We start from the raw sequence: 21,286 nt of genomic DNA on the forward strand, positions 1-21,286 counted from the left end.
GATCTCGGCTCACCGCAACCTCCGCCTCCTGGGTTCAGGCAATTCTCCTGCCTCAGCCTCCTGAGTAGCTGGGATTACAGGCACGTGCCACCATGCCCAGCTAATTTTTTGTATTTTTAGTAGAGACGGGGTTTCACCGTGTTGACCAGGATGGTCTCGATCTCTTGACCTCGTGATCCACCCGCCTCGGCCTCCCAAAGTGCTGGGATTACAGGCTTGAGCCACCGCGCCCGGCCGAATCTTTTATTTTTTATTTATTTTTGAGACTGGTTCTTGCTCTGTTGCCCAGGCCTGAGCGCAGTGACGATATTGGGGCTCACAGCAGCCTCAACCTCCCAGGCTCATGGGATCCTCCCTTCTAAACCTCCTTAGTAGCTGAGACTACCACACCCAACTAATTTTTGTATTTTTTGTAGAGACGAGGTCTCCCTATGTTGCCTAGGCTGGTCTTAGACACCTGGGCTCAGGCGATCCGCCCACCTCAGCCTCCCAAAGTGCTGGGATCACAGATGTGAGCGACTGCGCCCAGCCGATCAGTCGTTGGTAGCTTCCAGTTTAGTGTCATACTTAGAACTCCACACTCCCAAGTTATCAAACTTTCCTCATAGCTGCTTCTTGTTTGTTTAGGGTTTTGTTTTTTTCAATTAAGTCCTTGATTTATTTGGAATTTGGCCTGGTGTGGTATGAGTCATGGAACAAACTTAATTGTTTTTTTCCAGATGATTATGGAGTTTATTTCAATACCATTTTTGCACTTTTTTATTTGATACGTTACTTTTATGATATACCAAGTCTTCTTTATATGCATTTGGCATCTTTCTTGTTAGATTTATCGTTATTTTGCATCTTGTGTTGGTGCTAGAAACGAAATCTTTTCTTCCATGATATCTCCTCTGTTCTTTGTAGATAGGAAAGCTGTTTACTGCTCTGTAACGATTTTGTCCTTAGCCATGTTCTTTTATCCTTTTACGACTTAGTAGTTTTCAGTTGGTTTTCTTGATTTGTTTCTTGTGTCTATACTCATGGCATCTGTGCACTGTGATACTTTTACCTTCACGTTCCCTCCTTTATCTGATTCCGTTGCTGTGTCTAGAACAGTGTTAAGAATTGTGCGTGGAGATGCCATTGCCACATGCCTGGCTTTAATGGAATTGCTTCTGTGGTTTTTCATTAAGTCTGATACTGGGTTCTGTGTTAATTTCCATGTAAATGTAGTCATCAGTGCTGTTCATGAGTATTTCTATGTGTTTGTCTTCTGGGCATGTAATGGAATTGTGCTCCCTCTTCATTTGACATTAGGTGACTCACTTGGCTAGTGAAACAGGAATGTGGTCATGTGTGTCATTTCTGGGTGGAAATCTTTAAAAACCACTATGGAATGTGTTCTTTTCCTGATGGTGGGGACTCCATCATCTGGGGTTCTTGCAGTGAGGTGGCCAGGGAGCAGGGCCCCAGTCTACCCCTCTGCAGACGTATAGTTTGAGTGAGAGATAGGGCTTTGTGGTGGTTTTTTTGTTGTTTTCAGTCAGTGTCTCACTCTGTTGCCCAGGCTTGAGTGCAGTGGCTTGATCATAGCTCACTGCAGCCTTGAGCTCCTGGGCTCAGCATTCTGAGTAGCTGGGACTACAGGTATATGCCACCATACCCCGCTAATTTTTTTTTCTTTTTGTAGAGACAGGGCCTCGCTGTGTTGGCAGGGGCTGGTCTTGAACTCCTGGCCTCAGTGATCCTCCTGGCCTCCCAGAGTGCTGGGATTACAGGCATGAGCCACCATCACCAGCCCACCTTTGTTGTTTTAAGCCACTTAAGCTTAAAGCGTTGCTACTTCAGCATGTTAGCCTGTCCTAACCAATCAGATCAATTTGTTCCTGTCTTTAGAAGGAATACGTCTGATGTTACCCCATGGAACCTAATGTTGGCTTTGGGTTGAGATGGGTATTTCCTTACATGATGTAATATATCTATTGCTTTTTATTAAGAGTCTCTAAAATCAAGAATGTATGTTGTGTTTTATCATATGCCTGTTCAACATATGTGGAGACAATCATGGTTTTCTCTTTAGCTCTAGTAATAAAATGATTATATGAGTAGATTGTGTGAAATGAAACCATCTGACAGTCCTGAAATGAAGTGAGCTTGGTCCTATTATATTATTATCACTTTAATGTGTTGTAGGATTCTTTTTTGCTGGTATTTTTGTTAAAGATTTTTGTGTTAGGGCAGGTGTGGTAGCTCATGCCTGTAATCCCAGCACTTAGGGAGGCCAAGGTAGGAGGAACGCTTGAGACCATCCGGGGCAACGTGAGGAGACCCCGTCTCTACAAAAAATACAAGTATTAGGTGGGCATGGTGGTGCGTGCCTGTAGTCCCAGCTACTTGGGAGGCTGAGTCAGGAGGATCCCTTGAGTCTAGCAGTTCGAGGCTGCAGTGAGCTATGATTGCACCACTGTACTCCAGCCTGGATGAGAGAGCAAGACCCTGCCTCAGAAAGAAAAAGATTATGATGCCGATACAAGTAAGGCTGGTCTTTACTTTCTTCACTGATCACTTTGTAAGTTTTCGGTAACAGGCTTGCCCTCATGGAACTCAGTTGGAAAGTTTATTTTTTTCTATCTTCTTGAGTGATGTAAATAGTATTGGAATTATTTGTTCTTTAATGTTTTGATACAATTATTCTATGAAACTACTAGGGGCTTGTGCTTTTTTGAAGAGGATAGCTCTTTAATAAATTTCTTCAGTTATTTTATGATTATTGAGGTATTAAGACTTCCCTCTCTTCTGGAGTCAGTTTTATAAACAAATGCATTTAATAATTTAAATAAGTAAATGGGGGCTGGGCACAGTGGCTCATGTCTGTAATGCCAGCACTTGGGGAGGCCAAGGCGGGCAGATGGACTTGAGGTCAGGAGTTCAAGACCAGCCTGCCCAACATGGCAAAATCCCGTATCTACTAAAAATACAAAAATTAGCTGGGTGTGGTGGCAGGCACCTGAAATCCCAGCTACTCGGAGGCTGAGGCATAAGAATCACTTGAACCCAGAAGGCAGAGGTTGCAGTGAGCTGAAATCATGCCACTACTCCAGCCTTGGTGACAGAGTGGGACTCCATCTCAAAAAATAAAAAGAATAAATGAAATTATATTTTCCTAGAAAATTGTCCCTTGCAGCCAGGTTCTTGGGTCTGTGTGCATGAAGTTGACAGATGTGCTTTTGGATCTTCTCCTTCCCTCTTTGCGATTATTCTCTTTTCTTTCTCTTGTGCATTTGTTCTAACTTCTTCCTGATTAGGTAATTAAGACCAAATTAGGATATTAGGATATTCTCAAATTTTATAATTTTTGAGAAGCAAACTATGTTGCTTTTGTTTTTTTGAGACAGAGTCTCACTCTCTCGCCCAGGCTGGAGTGCAGTGGTTCAATCTTGGCTCACTGCAACCTCTGCCTTCTGGCTTCAAGTGATTCTCATGCCTCAGCCTCCCCAGTAGCTGGGATTACAGGCGCGCACCACCATGCCCAGATAATTTATTTATTTTTAGTTGAGACGGGATTTTGTCACGTTGGCCAGGCTGGTCTTGAACTCCTGGCCTCAAGTGATCTGCCCGCCTCAGCCTCCCAAAGTGCTGGGATTATAGACGTGAGCCACTGCACCCAGCCTACATTGTTTATTAAGATGAAAACATTTGTGAGAGAGCTTTATAAGTTTTACAGTACTGAGTAAATACTGTATTTCAGTGAATTTTGATAAATATTTGCTAAGTGTCCAGACCCTTAGTTGGACATTTGGGATTTTGGGTTAGTGTTAGATACTGTCATCTTAGAGGAGCTTATAGTCTAGTTGGGGCCATAGAAGGATCAAGAGGCATTCACAGAGGCTAGTACAGTGGTAAAAGTAAGGTTGAGGCGTTGTGGGAGCCTTGAGGGGAGGTGGAGGAGGGAGCAGGTGCCCCTGCAGAGGGACCTACTCACCTGGAGCCTGTGATCTGTTTTAGAGGAACCTGCGCAGACAGGGCCATGCCAGGTATGATAGAATTATGGATGCGGTGGGGTAGAGAGTACATTTTATCTGAGGGTTCAGTCAGGAAGGACTCTAAGAAGCAATGGCAGTCAACAAATTCTTATTGAGCCCCTACTGTGCGTTTGAATAATATTACCTTCGCTGTCGAATGATGAAGAGGTGTTTGGTAACGGTAAGAAGGGAATTTAATTCTAGGGGATCTGAGGCGGGTGGTCTTTTGAAAATGTTCTATACCTGGAAAATGACTTCTTTTCTTGAAAAGATGGTTGAATGAATCAGGGAATGCATTTTAGATTGTATCTCAAAAGTAAGGACCTGGCTGGGCACAGTGGCTCATGCCTGTAATCCCAGCACTTTGGGAGGCCAAGGCGGGTGGATCACCTGAGGTTGGGAGTTTGAGACCAGCCTAACCAACATGGAGAAACCCCATCTCTACTAAAAATACAAAATTAGTTAGGCGTGGTGGTGCATGCCTGTAATCCCAGCTACTCTCTAGGCTGAGGCAGAATTGCTTGAATCTGGGAGGCAGAGTTTGTGGTGAGCCGAGATTGTGCCATCGCACTCCAGCCTGGGCAACAAGAGCAAAACTCCGTCTCAAAAAAAAAAAAAAAAGCAAGGACCTGGCTGGGCACAGTGGCTCATGCCTGTAATCCCAGCACTTTGGGAGACCGAGGTGGGTAGATCACAAGGTCAGCAGTTTGAGACCAGCTTGACCCACATGGTGAAACCCCTTCTCTACTAAAAATACAAAAATCAGCCAGGCATGATGGCGCATGCTTGTAGCCCCAGCTACTCGGGAGGCTGAGGCAAGAGGATCGCTTGAACCTGGGAGGTGGAGGTTACGGTGAGCCAAGATGGTACCACCTCACTCCAGCCTGGGTAAGAGAGCAAGACTCTGTCTCAAAAAAAAAAAAAAAAAAATAAGTAAGAACCTAAGCTTTTGGGTGGCTTCATGAACATAGAATGGCTGATGCAGTTTCTAAAAAGGAAACTGGCCAGGTGTGGTGGCTCATGCCTGTAACCCCAACACTTTGGGAGGCCATGCCAGGAGGATCACTTGAGGCCTGGAGTTCGAGGACAGCCTGGCCAACATAGTGAGAGTTCATTACTAGAAAATATTTGAAAATCTTTTAAAAAGAAAAAAGGGAAAAAATATAACTCAGTGGCCCCTATGAAAATATAACTAACTTAGCATAGTGACGGGATACACTTTGCAGGGGGTGAAATTTCGCAGTATCTTTATTTAATTCCAAGCTATAGAAACTGGTAATATTTTTCTCTTTAGTAGCTGCAGCACTAAAATAACACTGGATTTTTTTCCCTAGACGTTCTTCTTTTGGCCGATGAAAAATTTGACTTCGATCTTTCGTTGTCTTCTTCAAGGTAAACAAATGAGTTTTATTCCCTTGCCTTGGGCATAGCCACGTTCAGTAAAGTCTTTCCTTTAAATGCCAATGTTATGAGTCATTAATAATTCTTTTTTAAAAAAACAGTGCAAACGAAGATGATGAAGTGTTCTTTGGACCCGTTGGACATAAAGAAAGATGCATTGCTGCCAGTTTGGAATTAAATAATCCGGCCACCAACCAGCCTCCTTTGCCTGCATCTGAGAGTCCCTTCGCCTGGAGCCCTCTGGCCGGGGAGAAGTTCGTGGAAGTGTACAAAGAAGCTCGCTTACTGGCTTTACAGATAGAGAGCAGCAGCCGGAACCAGGCGGCCCACGCTGCCAAGCCCCAAGAGCCTCAGAGCCAGGGAGCGGAAAGATTCATACAGGAGTCAACATTAAAAATCAACCTCTTTGAGAAAGACAAGGATATGAAGAAAAGCCCCACGTCTCTTAAAAGGGAGACGTACTACCTGTCAGACAGCCCCTTGCTGGGCCCCCCTGCAGGCGAGCGCCGACTCTTGGCCTCCTCCCCGGCCCTGCCCAGCGCTCCTGCCCAGGCCACCCTCTCCCAGGCGCTGGGGCCCCCACACTCGGCTCCTGCCTTGCCCAGGGAATCAAGCACTGCCCTTGCTCGGGGTCAGGCAGCAACTCAGAGGAAGCCTGGCAGCAAATTGCTGCTGCCTCGAGTGGCGTCTGTTAGAGGAAGTGGCATCCCCGGGGCCATCGAGAAGGTAGGCAAAAGCCCGCAGCAGAGCGCCTGCCCGGGAGCCACCACTCCCTGCCTCTCAGCCCTCCTGGTTTCTGCCCGGTCACAGAGGCACCTGGGGAAACCCCGGAGGTGGCGAGGCTCCGAGGCCTCCAAAGCACAGGAATGTGCAGTCTGGGAACAGCGGCTGCTGAGAGGGAGCTGATTTGGGGGTGGCTTGGGTAGGGTTGGGGTGACTTAATATTTCCTGCTCAATTCTGTTTGAAGTTGGTCCTTTCGTTTTGTTATCATTCTGGAGCTATCACACAGTAGGGATTTCATTTGCTTTAACAAGCAGCCTCTTCCAAGCACGCTCTCTCCTCTGCGATAGCCGCTCGTCAGCCTCCTGGACTGTGGCTCAGCTTACTTCGCATTCCTCCTGGGCGTGAAGTGCTGGGCGCTGTCCTGGGAGGGGGCGCTTGACAGGGGTGCCTTTGGGTGCAGTCAGCCAACTCTGGGAAACCGAGGGTCCTGGATGTCTGGGGAAAGGTGATGTGAGCGCAGGGCCTGCTGCCAGAGCTGCCCTGTCTGGCTCTTGCTCGGGAGGAGGAGGCTACTCCTCCTGTGGGAGAGGTGGCAGAGAGGAGGGTGGGGCAGTTAGGCACCCAGGGGCCCACCCTGCGGCCTGTTTCCAGCTCTGCCCCCTCACCTGGGCAGCACGTACAGAGGAGTGACCCTGTGTGGGGCTGTTAGGAGGAGCAGGCAAATGCAGAATGCTCAGCAAGGGCCCAGAAATTCCTTTACCCCCACCAGGCCCATCTCCTAAGCCACGTAACTCCCTGTGGTGGGAGCCAAGAATTGCAGCCAGCCGAGGTGCCCTTAACAAGGAGGTGTGTGCAGCACTGCCAGCCCACATAGCTGGGGCCCGTCCCTTGGTCCTGCGAACTCCCTTTTTTTGGAGCCCGTTTGGGTTGTGCATTCCTACCACAATGTTTCTAGAATGAGAGTGGGAGTGGTCTTGCTGTGTGGGGCACGGGTGGACTCAGGATGGGATTGTGCATGTAGCATGCATGGACTTGGGGCAGAGAGGTGGTGTGATCTGGGCTGCTCCAGGGCCATCGAAGTGTCTCCTTTGGTCTCCTGGTCCTGGGTGGTGAACCGGGGTCCACAGAGCTTGTTCCCAGTGGGTGAGGTGCTGTCTGCACAGCTGAGATGCAGTCCGACATGCGTGGGGCGCCCCGCCACTTCCTGCTTGTTTCCCTGGGAGAGTCACTGGCTTCTAGAGTGGCCATGGCACAGGCTCACTCCTGTGAGGAGTCGTCAGTGGGTGGGCCATGCGATTGTAACGCCCGTTTAAAACGGTCTTTTAAAGACAACTGCTAGGATGGCTGAAAGAAAAAGAAAATAGCAGGTGTTCTTTTGAGGATGAGGATGTGGAGGATGAAGAAAAGGTTGAGGATATCGGGACGGAAGACGCCTCATGTGCTGCTGGTAGGATTGTGAAATGGTGCAGCTGTTGCGGGAAACAGATTGGCAGCTCCTCAAAAAATTAAATGTAGAGGTGCCGTGGGACTTAGCAGCTCCACTCCCTGATACATACTTGAGAGAACTGAAACCATATCCACAGAAGAAGCCACATGCAGATGTTCAAAGCAGCATTTTTTATAATAGCCAAAAAGCAGGGCCCACCCGGCATCTAGCAAATGATGAACATGTAAAGGAAATGGGGTCTAGCCAGACAGTGGGTTATTTTTGGCAATAAAAAGAAACGCTGCTGGGCATGGTGGCTCACACTTGTAATCACAGCACTTTGGGGGGCCAAGGCGGGTGAATCACCTGAGGTCAGGAGTTTGTTACCAGCCTGGCCAACATGGCGAAACCCTGTCTCTACTAAAAAATACAAAAATTAGCCAGGCATAGTGGCATGTGCCTGTAATCCCATCTACTCAGGAGGCTAAGGCAGGAGAATCGCTTGAACCTGGGAGGCAGAGGTTGCAGTGAGCCAGGATGGTGCCACTGCACTCCAGCCTGGGTGACACAGCGAGACTCGGTCACAAAAAGAAAAGCAGAAACACAGTGGTGATACATGCTTCACACGACGACCCTTGGAATCATTTTGCTCAGTGAAAGAGGCCATAACAAAAGTTCCCATGTCGTATGGTTCCATTTATATGAAATGACCATGACAAGCGAATGACATAGGTGTGGTAGAGTGCTTCCCCAGGTAGGGCTGGGGAGGATGAGGGACTAGGGAGTAACTGCTAATGGGTGCAGGTTTCTTTCAGGGACACAAACGTGTTTTTAAATTAGCCTGTGCTGGTTGTACAACATAACAGATCTACTGAAGACTACTGGAGTGTACTGTCTAAAACAGCAAATTTTACGTTGTAAGAAGTATCTCCATTTTAAAAAATGCTGTAAAGGGAAAAGTTTACTGCTGTGTGTTTACAACTCTGAGCCTCTATTGCTGTTACCTTACTAACTCTCCTGTTATAAGAGGGCTATTTGTAGAAGCATGGATTAATTCCATGAATGCCCTTGTCCCTAAATATGTCAGGAATATATTCTTTGATTCTGCTGGCCAGAGAAAATGGCTTTCAGTGAGTACTAGACCAAGAAGATTTATTGCAATTGAGCAGCTTCTCTGGTAGAGATGACCATTTAATGGATGAGTCCTTTCTGTACAGCATTTTAAAATTTGTTTAACTAGACCAGCTTCCTCATTATCATTCTGAAATAAGGATCCTGACTGGGGAACAGCTCTAGAGGACTTCTCTCCTCTTCATGATCTGCCTCGGTAGCATTTGACGCTGTTTTTAATGAGGAAGCAAAATCCATCATCACTTTTGTCCATAGTGATTTGGTGGAGGACGTGAGCTGCTTGCTCTGTTCCCTTCGATCTAGCTGATAAATGGAGGATTGTGTAGCATTTGGGAAGATAGACGGTGCCTGGGCTCGCTCTAAATTGAAGCCTTAGTATCTCTGTACATTGCTAAAGACCAGGCAGTTCTCACAGTTCAAATCAAAATTTTTCAGCCCAAGAAAGAGATACCAGCTGGTCCTTCCAGGACGAAAATCCCAGCTGAAAAGGAATTCCGCCGGGATGTCCCCCCTGACATACCTGCCCTGGGTGCCGTCAGTGTGCCAGCCGCCGGAAGCCACTCGGGCCAGGGCAGGCGGGCGATTCCCGTTCCAAACAAGGTGAGTCAGCCGGGGCTGCTGGGACCCAGCCTTGGGGTCGCTGGGAATGAGGTGGCAGCTGTGTGTTCAAGTGCCTTGGATTAAATCTTTGGGTTAAAATCAGCGGCTCACACCTATAATCCCAACATTTTGGGACGCCACTGTGGGCAGATAACTTGAGCTCAAGAGTTCGAGACCAGCCTGAGCAACATGATGAAACCTATCACTACAAAAAATACAAAAATGAGCTGGGCATGGTGGTGTGCACCTGTAGTCCCAGCAACTTGGGAGGCTGAGGTGGGATGATTGCTTGAACCCAGGAGGTCAAGGCTGCAGTGGGCTGCCATCATGCCACTGCATTTCAGCCTGGGCAACAGAGTGAGAAGGCCCTGTCTGAGAGGAAAAAAAAGAAAACTGCAGTTCTCACAGGCATGGAGACTACCAGCCCCACCTTTGCCACTTCCTTTGTGGCATTGGTGGTCAAACTGAGCTGTGTAAGAGTGCTGGCAGTTCTCGTTAAAACTGCCCAAGGCTGGGCGCTGCAGTCTGCGTTTCCGCTAGCTCGCTAACATGCTCCTCACGCAGGGCTTTGAGGACTGTACCTCGAGAAGTGCTGCTTGACTTTTCCCTTCTCTCAGTTCAAGATGATAATATGAGCTTATTTAAAAATACTGAAACCCCTACTTTTGCAGATGTAAATAATAGGTAAATAATTAGATCTTTGCTGATTGCGTTTTTTCATGTTTTGTCCCAGTTGGGGCTGAAGAAGAGCCTGTTAAAACCACCCGGCTCTACCAGCAGTCTCGCAAGGAAGTCCTCCTCAGGGCCTGTTCGGAGCGGGGCGCCCAGTGTGTGCACATCCCCAGCAGCGGGCAAAGGTAGGCAGCCGGCATCGTGCTTGGACCCACATCTGGCCAGGTGAGGCCTCGAGTGCTGCTCATGCCTCGAGACCGTTTGTACGAACCACTTAGGCTCGGCAGGACGTGCTGTGTGCGGTGGACCGGGCTGTGGGCTGAGTTGCTGTGCCTGCCCTCAGCGCACCCTCAGCACCCGAGGAGGGCACACTCAGATGGGCGGCTTCAGTCTAAGGGGTACACGTGATCAGAAAGTGTATGATACCCCATGCCTGAGAACACAGAAGGATGCTGGAGTCAGTCTCACGTCAGTGTCATCAGACACCAGTTTTGTTTGTTTGTTTTGAGACAGTTTCGCTCTTATTGCCCAGCCTGGAGTGCAGTGGTGCGAGCTCGGCTCACTGCAGCCTCCACCTCCTGGGTTTAAGCGATTCTCCTGCCTCAGCCTCCCGAGTAGCTGGGATTACAGGCGTGTACCACCATGCCCGGCTAATTGTGTATTTTTAGTAGAGATGGGATTTCTCCATGTTGGTCAGGCTGGTCTCCAACTCCTCACCTCAGGTGATCCACCCACCTCGGCCTCCCAAAGTGCTGGCATTACAGGCGTGAGCCATCATGCCCGGCCTCAGATACTAGTTTTAAAATAGGACTATTCCAGATAATTTAGGATGTGTGGCCCCCATAATTCCCAGGTGCCTATTTAAATCCATGCTCCCACACTTTGAGGTCTGGTTGCATTTCAATCTTGCCAAGCAACGGCTGCCATCTAGTGGTAAGGGAAAGGCCTTTGCCATTCTGCTTTTCAGTGCGAAATCCTCTTTGAGATGCACTGGCCGTGTGGACTCTCAGGGTAGTTCAGGGCAGCATGGTGTGGATGGTGATCACGAAATGTAAAACGTGAGCTGGGAACAGTGGCTCACGCCTGTAGTCCCAGCACTTTGGGACGCTGAGGCAGGTGGATCGCTTGAGCCCTGGAGTCCCTGGGCAACATGGTGAAGCCCCATCCCTACTAAAAACACAAAGACTAGCCAGGCATGGTGGCAGGTGTCCCATGCAGGACATCTAATAACGCCTAATGTGACAGGACAGAGCTCCCACTATTGGCACGTGCCACGTGCCCGGGACCCTACATAGCACATCTAACGCTCACGAGAGCATGCAAGGTAGCTGTCGTCACCTCAGTCTATAAAGATAATGACACAAACCTCTCTTAATCACAGAATGGCAGAGTCAGGACTCCAGAACAGCTCAATCCGATTCTAGAGTTCATACTTCCTTTTTTTGAGATGGAGTCTCACTCTGTAACCCAGGCTGGAGTACAGTGTTGCAATCTCAGCTCACTGCATCCTCCACCTCTGAAGTTCAAGCACTTCCCCTGCCTCAGCCTCCTGAGTAGCTGGGACTACAGGCACATGCCACCACACCCAGCTAATTTTTTGTATTTTAGTAGAGGTGGGGTTTCACCATGTTGGCCAGGATGGTCTCGATCTCCTGACCTCATGATCTGCCCACCTTAGTTGGCGCCCCCCCAAGGTGCTGGGATTACAGGCATGAGCCACTGTGCCTGGCCTCTTTATTTATTTTGAGACAGAGTCTTGCTCTGTTACCCAGACTGTACTGCAGTGGCGTGATCACAGCTTCCTGCAGCCTCAGCCTCCTAGTTTCAAGTGATCTTCCCATCTCTGCCTCCTGAGTAGCTGGACTATAGGCACACGCCACCACGCCCGACTAATTTTTGTGTTTTTTTGTAGAGGGTCTCATTATGTTGGCGAGGCTGGTCTCAAACTCCTGGCCTGGAGTGATCCGCCCGCCTTGGCCTCCCAAAGTGTTTGGATTGTAGGTGTGAGCCACCACACCTGGCCCTAAAGTTTTCTTTAAGAATCCTTTACCAGATCGTCTGACTATATTGGTAGCTGAGTATTTATTACCCTAGTTTATCTGGTTTTCTATTTTAAATAGTGCTTATGGTTAATATTACCCAGCCTCCTTGTAATTTTAAAGGAATCAACCAGTAACAATTGCATCTTTTTTCCCTGTTCCCTGCCCACCTCCATGACCAGACAGGTGAGACATGTGACTAGACTGTCCCTTCCATCTGCTCAACTAGTATAGACTTCTCCTGCCAGCATCATCAATGAAGATAGGAGAGCTCAAATTTATGCATGCTTATGTGCATGTTAGTAACTGCGTTGAGAATAAGTACCTTAGAATACACTCAGTTAAGCTACAAGCTCTCTGGGCTGTCCTTTGTTTGATGATGTTACCTGGTGGTCCTGTAGAATGTTGTTGATGTGTCATATGTTTAAGGTAGGGATGCTAAAGACAGCGTAACTTGTGTGTGTGTTAAATAGCGTAAAATAACGTGATTTTGTGTATATACCCTTCTAGCTAAATCAAGTGAATTTGCAAGTATTTCTGCAAACAGCTCCCGGCCTCTGTCAAACATCAGCAAGTCAGGCAGAATGGGACCCACTGTGCTGGGGCCGGCTCTGCCTGCAGGCCCTGTGGGGGCATCCTCCCAGCAAGCCAAGGGAGCCAGCGTTTCTGAGCTGGCAGTGGAGCAGCCCATGGTGCCCCTGTCCGCATCCCTCACCCACCCCCAGACTCCGGAGGGTGAAGGCCAATGCCCGAACTCCAGTTCCACCTTGTCAGAATCTTCTCAACTGAATAAAACCAGAAGTATAAGATGGCGAGATTCCGATCTAAATTCCAAGACAAAGGTTATGCCTACTCCTGCAAATCAATTTAAAATTCCTAAGTTTTCTCTAGGTGAGTAATATATATATATATATATATTTTTTTTTTTTTCCTTAAACAGTCTCCCCCTGTCGCCAGGCTGGAGTGCAATGGTGTGATCTCAGCTCACTGCAACCTCCGACTCCCTGGTTCAAACGATTCTCCTTCCTCAGTCTCCCGAATGGTTGGGATTACAGGCATGTGCCACCACCCCAGCTAATTTTTATATTTTTAGTAGAGACCACGTTTCATCATGTTGGCCAGGATGGTCTCCATCTCCTGACCTCATGATCCACCCGCCTCAGCCTCCCAAAGTGCTGGGATTACAGGCATGAGCCACCACGCCGGGCCAAGTAATAGATACATTTTAATGTGTCTTTAAAATATTGCAGAACTTCCATTTAAAATTTTAAACAAGTATTGATTGCAGTGATGGTGTTTTTAGCTCTTCCCTCCAACAGTGCTTTCGGGTGTGACCCACTGTCTTCTTGCCCACATTGTCTTCAGGGTGTCCGTAGAGCCTCCCAGAATGTCTTATACGTGCGTTCCCCGGGTGCTCTTAGGCTGCTTTTAAGGTTATCTCATTGTTACTATCAGCAGTTTGATGATTACGTGCTTTGAGGTGGCTTCTTTTGGGTTTATCCTGCTGGGGGCTTCTTAGGCTTCTTTGATCTGTGGGTTGATGGTTTTCATCAGATTTCGAAAAGGTTGGCCATTATTTCTTCAGATATCTTTTTCTTATCTATTTCCTGAGACTTTAATCACATTTATTTCAGGCCTCTTGATGTTGTCTTACAGGTCACTGAAGCTCTGATCTGTTTTTATTTCAGCCTTTTTTTTTTTTTTTTCTTTTTGAGACAGAGTCTCGCTCTGTCACCCAGGCTGGAGTGCAGTGGCGCCATCTCAGGCACCGCACCCTCTGCCTCCTGAGTTCAGGCAATTCTCCTGCCTCAGCCTCCTGAGTAGCTGAGATTACAGGCCTGCGCCACCAGAGCCAGCTAATATTTTTTGCGTTTTTAGTAGAGACAGGGTTCCATCATGTTGGCTGGTCTCGAACTCCTGACCTCAAGTGATCCATCCCCCTTGGCCTCACAGAGTGCTGGGATTACAGGCGTGAGCCACCGTGCCTGGCCCAGCCTTTTTTATTGAGTTGTGGTTTGGGTAGTTTCTGTTGTCAGATACCATCTCTGCTGCAGTGCCTAATAACTGTGAAACCCATCGAGTTAACTTTTCGTTTCTAACGTATTTTCCCCTTATTTCTCTTCATGGTACTTAGGTTTTCCTTTAGATCCTCGTGAGCAAATTACTCATGGTTGTTTTAAGGTCTGCGGTTCTTCTCGTACCATCTTCCCCATCGTTTTGGGGTCTGTTTCTTTTTTTTTTTTTTTTTGAGACGGAGTTTCCCTCTTGTTACCCGGGCTGGAGTGCGATGGTGCGATCTTGGCTCACCGCAACCTCCGCCTCCTGGGTTCAGGCAATTCTCCTGCCTCAGCCTCCTGAGTAGCTGGGATTACAGGCACGTGCCACCATGCCCAGCTAGTTTTTTGTATTTTTAGTAGAGACGGGGTTTCACCATGTTGACCAGGATGGTCTCGATCTCTCGACCTCGTGATCCACCCGCCTCGGCCTCCCAAAGTGCTGGGATTACAGGCGTGAGCCACCGCGCCCAGCTTGGAGTCTGTTTCTGTTGACTAATTTTGTTTCCTGGTTTTGGCCTCATTTTCCAGCCTCGACATTTTCACGGGTTTTTCTTGGTTTCTGGATATTGTCAGGTTTACACTTTTGAATGTCTGGATTTTGTCGTCTTTCTCTGAGGAGTTGGGTTGGGCTTGGCGGGCAGTTAAATTGCAGATCATCTGTTTGAGGCTGCTTTTTGTGCTTTGAAGGAGTGGGTCTAGAATAGCCTCTCCCTTGGGGTGGTTCCGCCTCCTGCCACCGTCGGCCTTTCCGAGGTCTCTGCTGCAGGCCCGAGTGTCCCGTGAGGCCCCTGCGCTCTGGCTGCCGTAGGATGGCAGCTTCTCCACCCTGCGAGCTCTGCTCGTTGCTCCCTGGTAGTTGCTCTTTGCTTGACCTGTGGAGTCCCGCCCTGCGCCCGTGCACTGCCTGGTGCTCCGCCAGAGCCTCGAGACTCCCCTTGGGTTCCTGGAGTTCATTCTGTCGGAGTGGCCCCTCCTCTAGTTTCAGGCCCTCAGATTCCAGCCTCCTCAGCCTCCTGAGCTCTAGCACTGCCTTCTCCAGTCAGTGAGGCCACCGGCCCCAGCAGGGGTCTGGCCAGTGGTACGGGGGAGGGTGTTTGTAAAGTTTTCATGAACTACTCAATTGTGTGCAGTGCAGAAAGTTCTCAGAGCTGACTTAAGGTGAGAGGAGCATCCTGGTCTCCTCTGTCAAGTAGATCTGCCCTCTGGGTGCTTGAGAATGTTAAGTTCTGTGCCGGCCGGTACAGGCATTCTGAGGTCTGCTGTAGGAACAAGCTGTTCTGCTAAGTGTCTTCTCTGAGCTGGAATGCTTTGGGGAACAAGGGACATCATGAGAAGACAGACCTGTGCTCATGGAATTTCTGTTGAATAGGAAAAGACATGAAATGTTATCAGATAAGCAGGCCTTCGGATCCTAGTATAACGTAGCAACCGAGAGAAGATGGTGTCCTGGGGCTGGCGTGTTTGGAGAGGAATTTTCCTCGGGTGGTTGTTTGGCGAAGATGTTCAGGAGGTGACCCGGGACTGGGATCTGAACCAGGAGAATGAGGGAGTGGTAGGAAAGCTCGAGGGGGGCACTCCAGGCAGAAGCGACGGCAAGTGCAGAGGGCGTGGGGCATGAAGGCGCATGGCAGGCTCTGGGAGCAGCTTAGGGGCTGGAGCGGCGGGAGCGCAGCCGCTGTGCTCAGGACTAGATTCCGCGTAGACGTGCCAGAGCTGGTCGGTACTCCTCGGTGTGAGCCACCCAGGCTTCCCGCTTCCTGTGTTGCCGTGACGAACGTGTCATCGTCCTGGCCTAGTGTGGCTGCACTCCTCCCGGCAGGAAGCCCGTTCAGGTGAAGAGCAAATCCCCACCTGTCAAGGACTCTCACTGCAAGTTGTCCTTGTCACTGCATTGATGTCCTGTTGATCACCATGCCTCCCTGCCCAGGATGCTAGGATACATTGTCTTTATTCCTCACCCGCTGAAATTTCTTACTGAGAAGAAGAGGAAAGTAGCTGTTGAACAAAAACTGGCAAACGCAGTCACTGACTGAGGGGCAGGATAAGGAGAGATGAAGACACGGGCAGCCCAAGGCTGGCTCGCAGAGCGCCCCGTGACCAGAGCGGTCCCTGGAGTAGCGTCAGTGCAGGAGGATGCTGCGTGCAAGGGGTTTGAGCAGTGCGGCCTGACCTTCAGAAGCTCCTTCTGCGGAGGGAAGAGCAGAGTCTCTGGACAGGAGCGAGGTGTTGAGGGCAATGCGGACTTCGCCTCACTGTCTGGGGAGGAGGCCGGGGCGCTCTGGTCTGCCTGACGTTCTAGTAGCTTAGGGCCCATGTGGGACTGTGGAGAGGGACTGGAGTGGCCCTGAGGTTCTGGTGGGAACCTGGGTGCTACTGCTCTTGTGATAGGAGGGCAGAGGGCAGAGTCCAGGCCCCACCTGGGCTGCAGTTGTAGGGCGGAGCAGGCTGTGAGCTCAGGGGAGAAGCCACAGCTGGAGACAAGTGTAGGTTTCAACAGCAGAGAGCTGAGTTTGCAGAGACGGGAGCTGTGGTCTGGGCGCGGTGGCTTACGCCTGTAATCCCAGCACTTTGGGAGGCTGAGGCAGGTGGATCACCTGAGGTCAGGAGTTTGAGACCAGCCTGGTTAACATGGTGAAACCCTGTCCCTACTAAAAATACAGAAATTAGCCAGGTGTGGTAGCAGGTGCCTGTAATCCCAGCTACTGGGGAAGTTGAGGCAGGAGAATCACTTGAGCCAGGAGGTGGAGGTTGCAATGAGCCAAGATCATGCCACTGCACTCCAGCCTGGGCAATAGAGCAAGACCGTCTCAACAACAGAAGAAGAGAAACAGGAGCTGTGACTGGGTGGGTTCGGCAGGGCCATCCCTGCCGGCCCAGGCCATGTGGAGGAGCGGTCAGTAGTGTTTGCCTCCGTCAGCCTGAATGCCTGGAGCCAGGACGTGCATCTACCATGTCTCTGCTGACCACATTTGCACGGTTGTTGGCCCGTGTCCTGGCTGTTGGGCTGCCTGACGCCACAGGACTTCTGCTAATTGATTCTACAAAACAATTTGCAAAAAAAATTTAGCCGGGCATGGTGCTGCATACCTGTAGTCCCAACTACTTGGGAGGCTGAGGCAGGAGGATTGCTTCAGCCCAGGAGTTCACTGCTTCGCTGAGCTGTGATCATGCCACTGCACTCCAGCCTGGGTGACAGAGCAAGAACAAACAAGAAAAAACAAACGGGAAACGGAGGTGGGGAGACGGTGGGAGCACGTTTGGCTCAGCTGCGAGCGAGCTGCGTCTCCAGTGCTGGGGTGAACACTGGAGGCCTGGTGAACACACAAGTCGGGGCAGTGGGAGGCGTTGATGGGGAGGTTCTTCACTCTTGTAACAAACAGTTTTTGAAGAATGCAGAGGTAGCAGTGTGGGTGTGTGATTTAGAAATGTGTGAAGGTAGCCATGGTAGGAAGCTGCCAGCAAGCTGGAAGTTGGAAACAGGGCTGGGTGTGGCAGGAGGCTTGTTTGTCTCATAAAACTTTAACCTTCATTTTAAAAACTGTGCATGAATCACTTTGATAGAGGTGATTTTTAAAAGAATAGGAGAGGCTGGGGAGGTGGCTCATGACTGTAATCCCAGCACTTTGGGAGGCCAAGACAGGGTGATCAATTGCGATCAGGGTTGAAGACCAGCTGGCCAACATGGTGAAACCTCGTCTCAAAAAATAGCCGGGCCTGGTGGTGGCATGCACCTGTAATTCCAGCTACTCAGGAGGCTGAGACAAGAGAATCGCTTGAACCCAGGAGGTGGAGGTGGCAGTTAGCCAAAATCGTGCTACTGCACTCTAGCCTGGGTGACAGAGTGAGACTCTATCTCAAAGAGAAAAGAACAGGAGAGGCCGGGTGCGGTGGCTCAAGCCTGTAATCCCAGCACTTTGGGAGGCCGAGGCGGGTGGATCACGAGGTCGAGAGATCGAGACCATCCTGGTCAACATGGTGAAACCCCGTCTCTACTAAAAATACAAAAAATTAGCTGGGCATGGTGGCGCGTGCCTGTAATCCCAGCAACTCAGGAGGCTGAGGCAGGAGAATTGCCTGAACCCAGGAGGCGGAGGTTGCGGTGAGCCGAGATCGCGCCATTGCACTCCAGCCTGGGTAACAAGAGCGAAACTCCGTCTCAAAAAAGAAATTGGGACAGTGGAGATACTTGGAGGAGAATTGCCCATTCGGTGAAGATTCCTAAGCCCTAGGCCTCCCCCGATCTCTGCCTGACTGCACACTTCCTTTCTTGGTCTTAGGTGACTCCCCAGACGGGGCCACACCAAAGCTCTCTCGGACACAGCGGCCGCAGTCATGCTCGTCAGCTGGCAGGTGAGTGAGGTCGGTCTGCTTCCTCTCTTCATTGCTGTAGGGTGACTCATGCGTCTGCTGACCTAGCATTTGGTAACCCTGCAGCCTGGCCTGCGTGTCTGGCTTCAAGTGCCAGTCTGTTCAGTGCAGGGTGAGCTCCTGATGTGTGCCAGCCCCTTTTAGATCTACTGCGGACTTAAGACATCTGAGACTTCCGTGCAGTGCAGCGGCTCCTAGCCCTGGACTGGTGTGGTTGCCACGCCAGGCTGCACAGCGAAGCCCCTTCGGCGCTCTCAGGACCGCCCGTGCCCAGCCCACCCCAGGGGTTCTGACTCAGTTGGTCTAGGCTGGAGTCCAGCAGCTTGATTTTCTCAAGCTCCCAGGTGACTGACTTGTGGCACAGTTGAAGAGCACTGGCACGGCACAGTGATTCTGACCCAGCTTCACCACTTCCTCTTCTTTGAGTCAGTATAAGTTCCCAAACGTTCCTGACCTTTTTCCTCATGTCAGGTAAGGATGGCCCAAGCTCAGCATAGCAGATGCCACAGACAGTAAGAAAATGTGCACATGCAGCCGGACATGGTGGCTCATGCCTGTAATCCCAGCACTTTGGGAGGCTGAGGCAGGCAAATCATGAGGTCAAGAGATCAAGACCATCCCGGCCAACAAGCTGAAATCCCATCTCTACTAAAAATACAATTAGCCAGGCATGGTGGCGCGCACCTGTAGTCCCAGCTACTCAGGAGGCTGACGCAGGAGAAACGCTTCAACCTGGGAGGCGGAGGTTGCAGTGAGTTGAGATCATGCCACTGCACTCCAGCCTGATGGCAGAGCAAGACTCCTCAAAAAAAAAAAAAAAAAAAGAAAGAAAGAAAATGTGCAAATACGCACAGGCATGTGCTGCCAAGGCCGGAGCAGGAGTTGCTCAGCGGCAGCCCCCGCCACCACCGTCCCAGCGCCCAGTGCAGCTCTGCGGACACCGGCTCAGCACAGGAGAGCTCGCACTGGCGCCCTGTAGCCTGGGTGGAGCTGGGGTGTGGGCAGCAGGAAGGACACTCAGACCCCCCAGACCAGCGTGGGGTCCTGACGCCAGCATGTGGCCAGGCGGGCACTGCTCTGGACCTCGCTGGGGTGAAGTGGGCAGAGTAAGGCTGGGCTAGAACACCAGAGAGGGTGCTGCTGGCTCAGCTGCAGACCAGCCTGGGGCCGTTTGCAAGTCTTCTGATGGCTCTGAACTTTAGTTTCCTCCCATGTGAGCTAAGAACATGCTTTGTGAGGTCGGACCAGTTCGGTCCCTCATCTGCATGTGGCGTTGTGCTAAGCTGCCATCCCTCCTATGGTGGTGGTGAAGAGCAAAGACCATAGCCAGGCCGCCACTGGCCACCTCAGTTGCCTCGCCGTGCCTCAGTTTCCTCACCTCACCCAGGTTAACTTTGAGAATTACATTTGTCAGAATTTTTATTTTCACTCGAATTTATGGTGAGGCTGCCAGAACTTAGCAATAAATGTAGTAGGCTGGGGATCCCAGAACTTCACAGAGAATAGCAGCTTGAGTGAACAGCACCCTCCCTCCTGCGGGTGCTTTCTGGAGTGATTGTTTCTCTGTTGATTTCAGGCTCTTTGCCTTTTTTTTTTTTTTTTTTTTTCCATTTAAATAGGCTATAGTAGCCCAGGCATGGTGGCTCACGCCTGTAATCCCAGCACTTTGGGAGACCGAGGAGAGTGGGTCATGAGGTCAGGAGTTCGAGACCAGCCTAACTAACATGGTGAAACCCTGTCTCTACTAAAAATACAAAATTAGCTGGGCATCATAGCATGCACCTGTAACCCTACCTACTCGGGAGGCTGAGGCAGGAGAATCACTTGAACCTGGCAGGTGGAGGTTGTGGTGAGCTGAGATCACACCATTGCACTCATGCCTGGGCAACAGAGCAAGATTCTGTCTCAAAAAAAAAAAAAAAATAGGCTAGAGTCAGTCTGATGTTTTCAGGCTCCTTTTGAAGAACATAACAATTTCCCAGAATCGAGCAATGGACAGGTCTCAGCGACCTCCTGTGGGTGCCATGGCAGTGGGATGTCCTTGACTCGTTTTATTTTAAAATAACGTCTCTAGGCCAGGCGCAGTGGCTCACGCCTGTAATCCCAGCACCTTGGGAGGCCGAGGCGGGTGGATCACAAGGTCAAGAGATCGAGACCATCTGGTCAACATGGTGAAACCCTGTCTCTACTAAAAATACAAAAATTAGCTGGGCATGGTGGCGCGTGCCTGTAATCCCAGCTACTCAGGAGGCTAAGGCAGGAGAATTGCTTGAATCCAGGAGGCAGAGGTGGCGGTGAGCCGAGATCGCGCCATTGCACTCCAGCTGGGGTAACAAGAGCGAAACTCCGTCTCAAAAAAAGAAAAATAAATAAATAAATAAAATAAAATAACATCTCTGTGCCTTTGGGCTACTATAACAAACACTCTATATAGACTGGGCGGCTTGAACAGACATTTGCTTCTCACAGTTCTGGAGGCTGGAAATCCACGATTGTGGCACTTACAGATTTGATGTCTGGTGAGGGCGTGTTTCCTGATTCACAGGTGCCACCTTCTCTCTGTCCTCACTGGGGGAGGGGTGAACAAGTTGCTTTTATGGTTATTTATTTTTTTGAGACAGGGTCTTGCTCTGTTGCCCAGCCTGGAGTGCAGTGGTGCAGTCATGGCTCACTGTAGCCTCTACCTCCTGGGTTCAGGTGATTCTCACACCCCAGCTTCCTGAGTAGCTGGGACCACAGGTATGCGCCAGTGTGCCCTCTTTTATAAGGACATGGATTCCATTCCTGGGGGCTCTGCCTCCATGACCTAATGTCCTCCTAAAGCCCCACCTCCTAATGCCATCACCTTAGGGGCTAGGATTTCA

At 49.9% G+C, this 21,286-nt stretch overlaps 1 protein-coding gene across 1 annotated transcript in view; it reads left to right on the top strand.

The window, feature by feature from the left end:
- Positions 1-21,286, top strand: part of GTSE1 (G2 and S-phase expressed 1) — a 32,623-nt gene that overhangs the window by 4,206 nt on the left and 7,131 nt on the right. Inside the window, exons 3-8 of the mRNA XM_010343313.3 lie at positions 5,339-5,396; positions 5,507-6,131; positions 9,122-9,286; positions 10,020-10,143; positions 12,508-12,888; positions 18,332-18,404. Of these exons, the coding sequence (XP_010341615.3) occupies positions 5,339-5,396; positions 5,507-6,131; positions 9,122-9,286; positions 10,020-10,143; positions 12,508-12,888; positions 18,332-18,404 (1,426 nt within the window). The remainder of the gene's footprint in view (positions 1-5,338; positions 5,397-5,506; positions 6,132-9,121; positions 9,287-10,019; positions 10,144-12,507; positions 12,889-18,331; positions 18,405-21,286) is intronic.

Source organism: Saimiri boliviensis, chromosome 21 (genome assembly GCF_048565385.1).
Source record: "Saimiri boliviensis isolate mSaiBol1 chromosome 21, mSaiBol1.pri, whole genome shotgun sequence".
Taxonomy (NCBI): Eukaryota; Metazoa; Chordata; class Mammalia; order Primates; family Cebidae; genus Saimiri; species Saimiri boliviensis.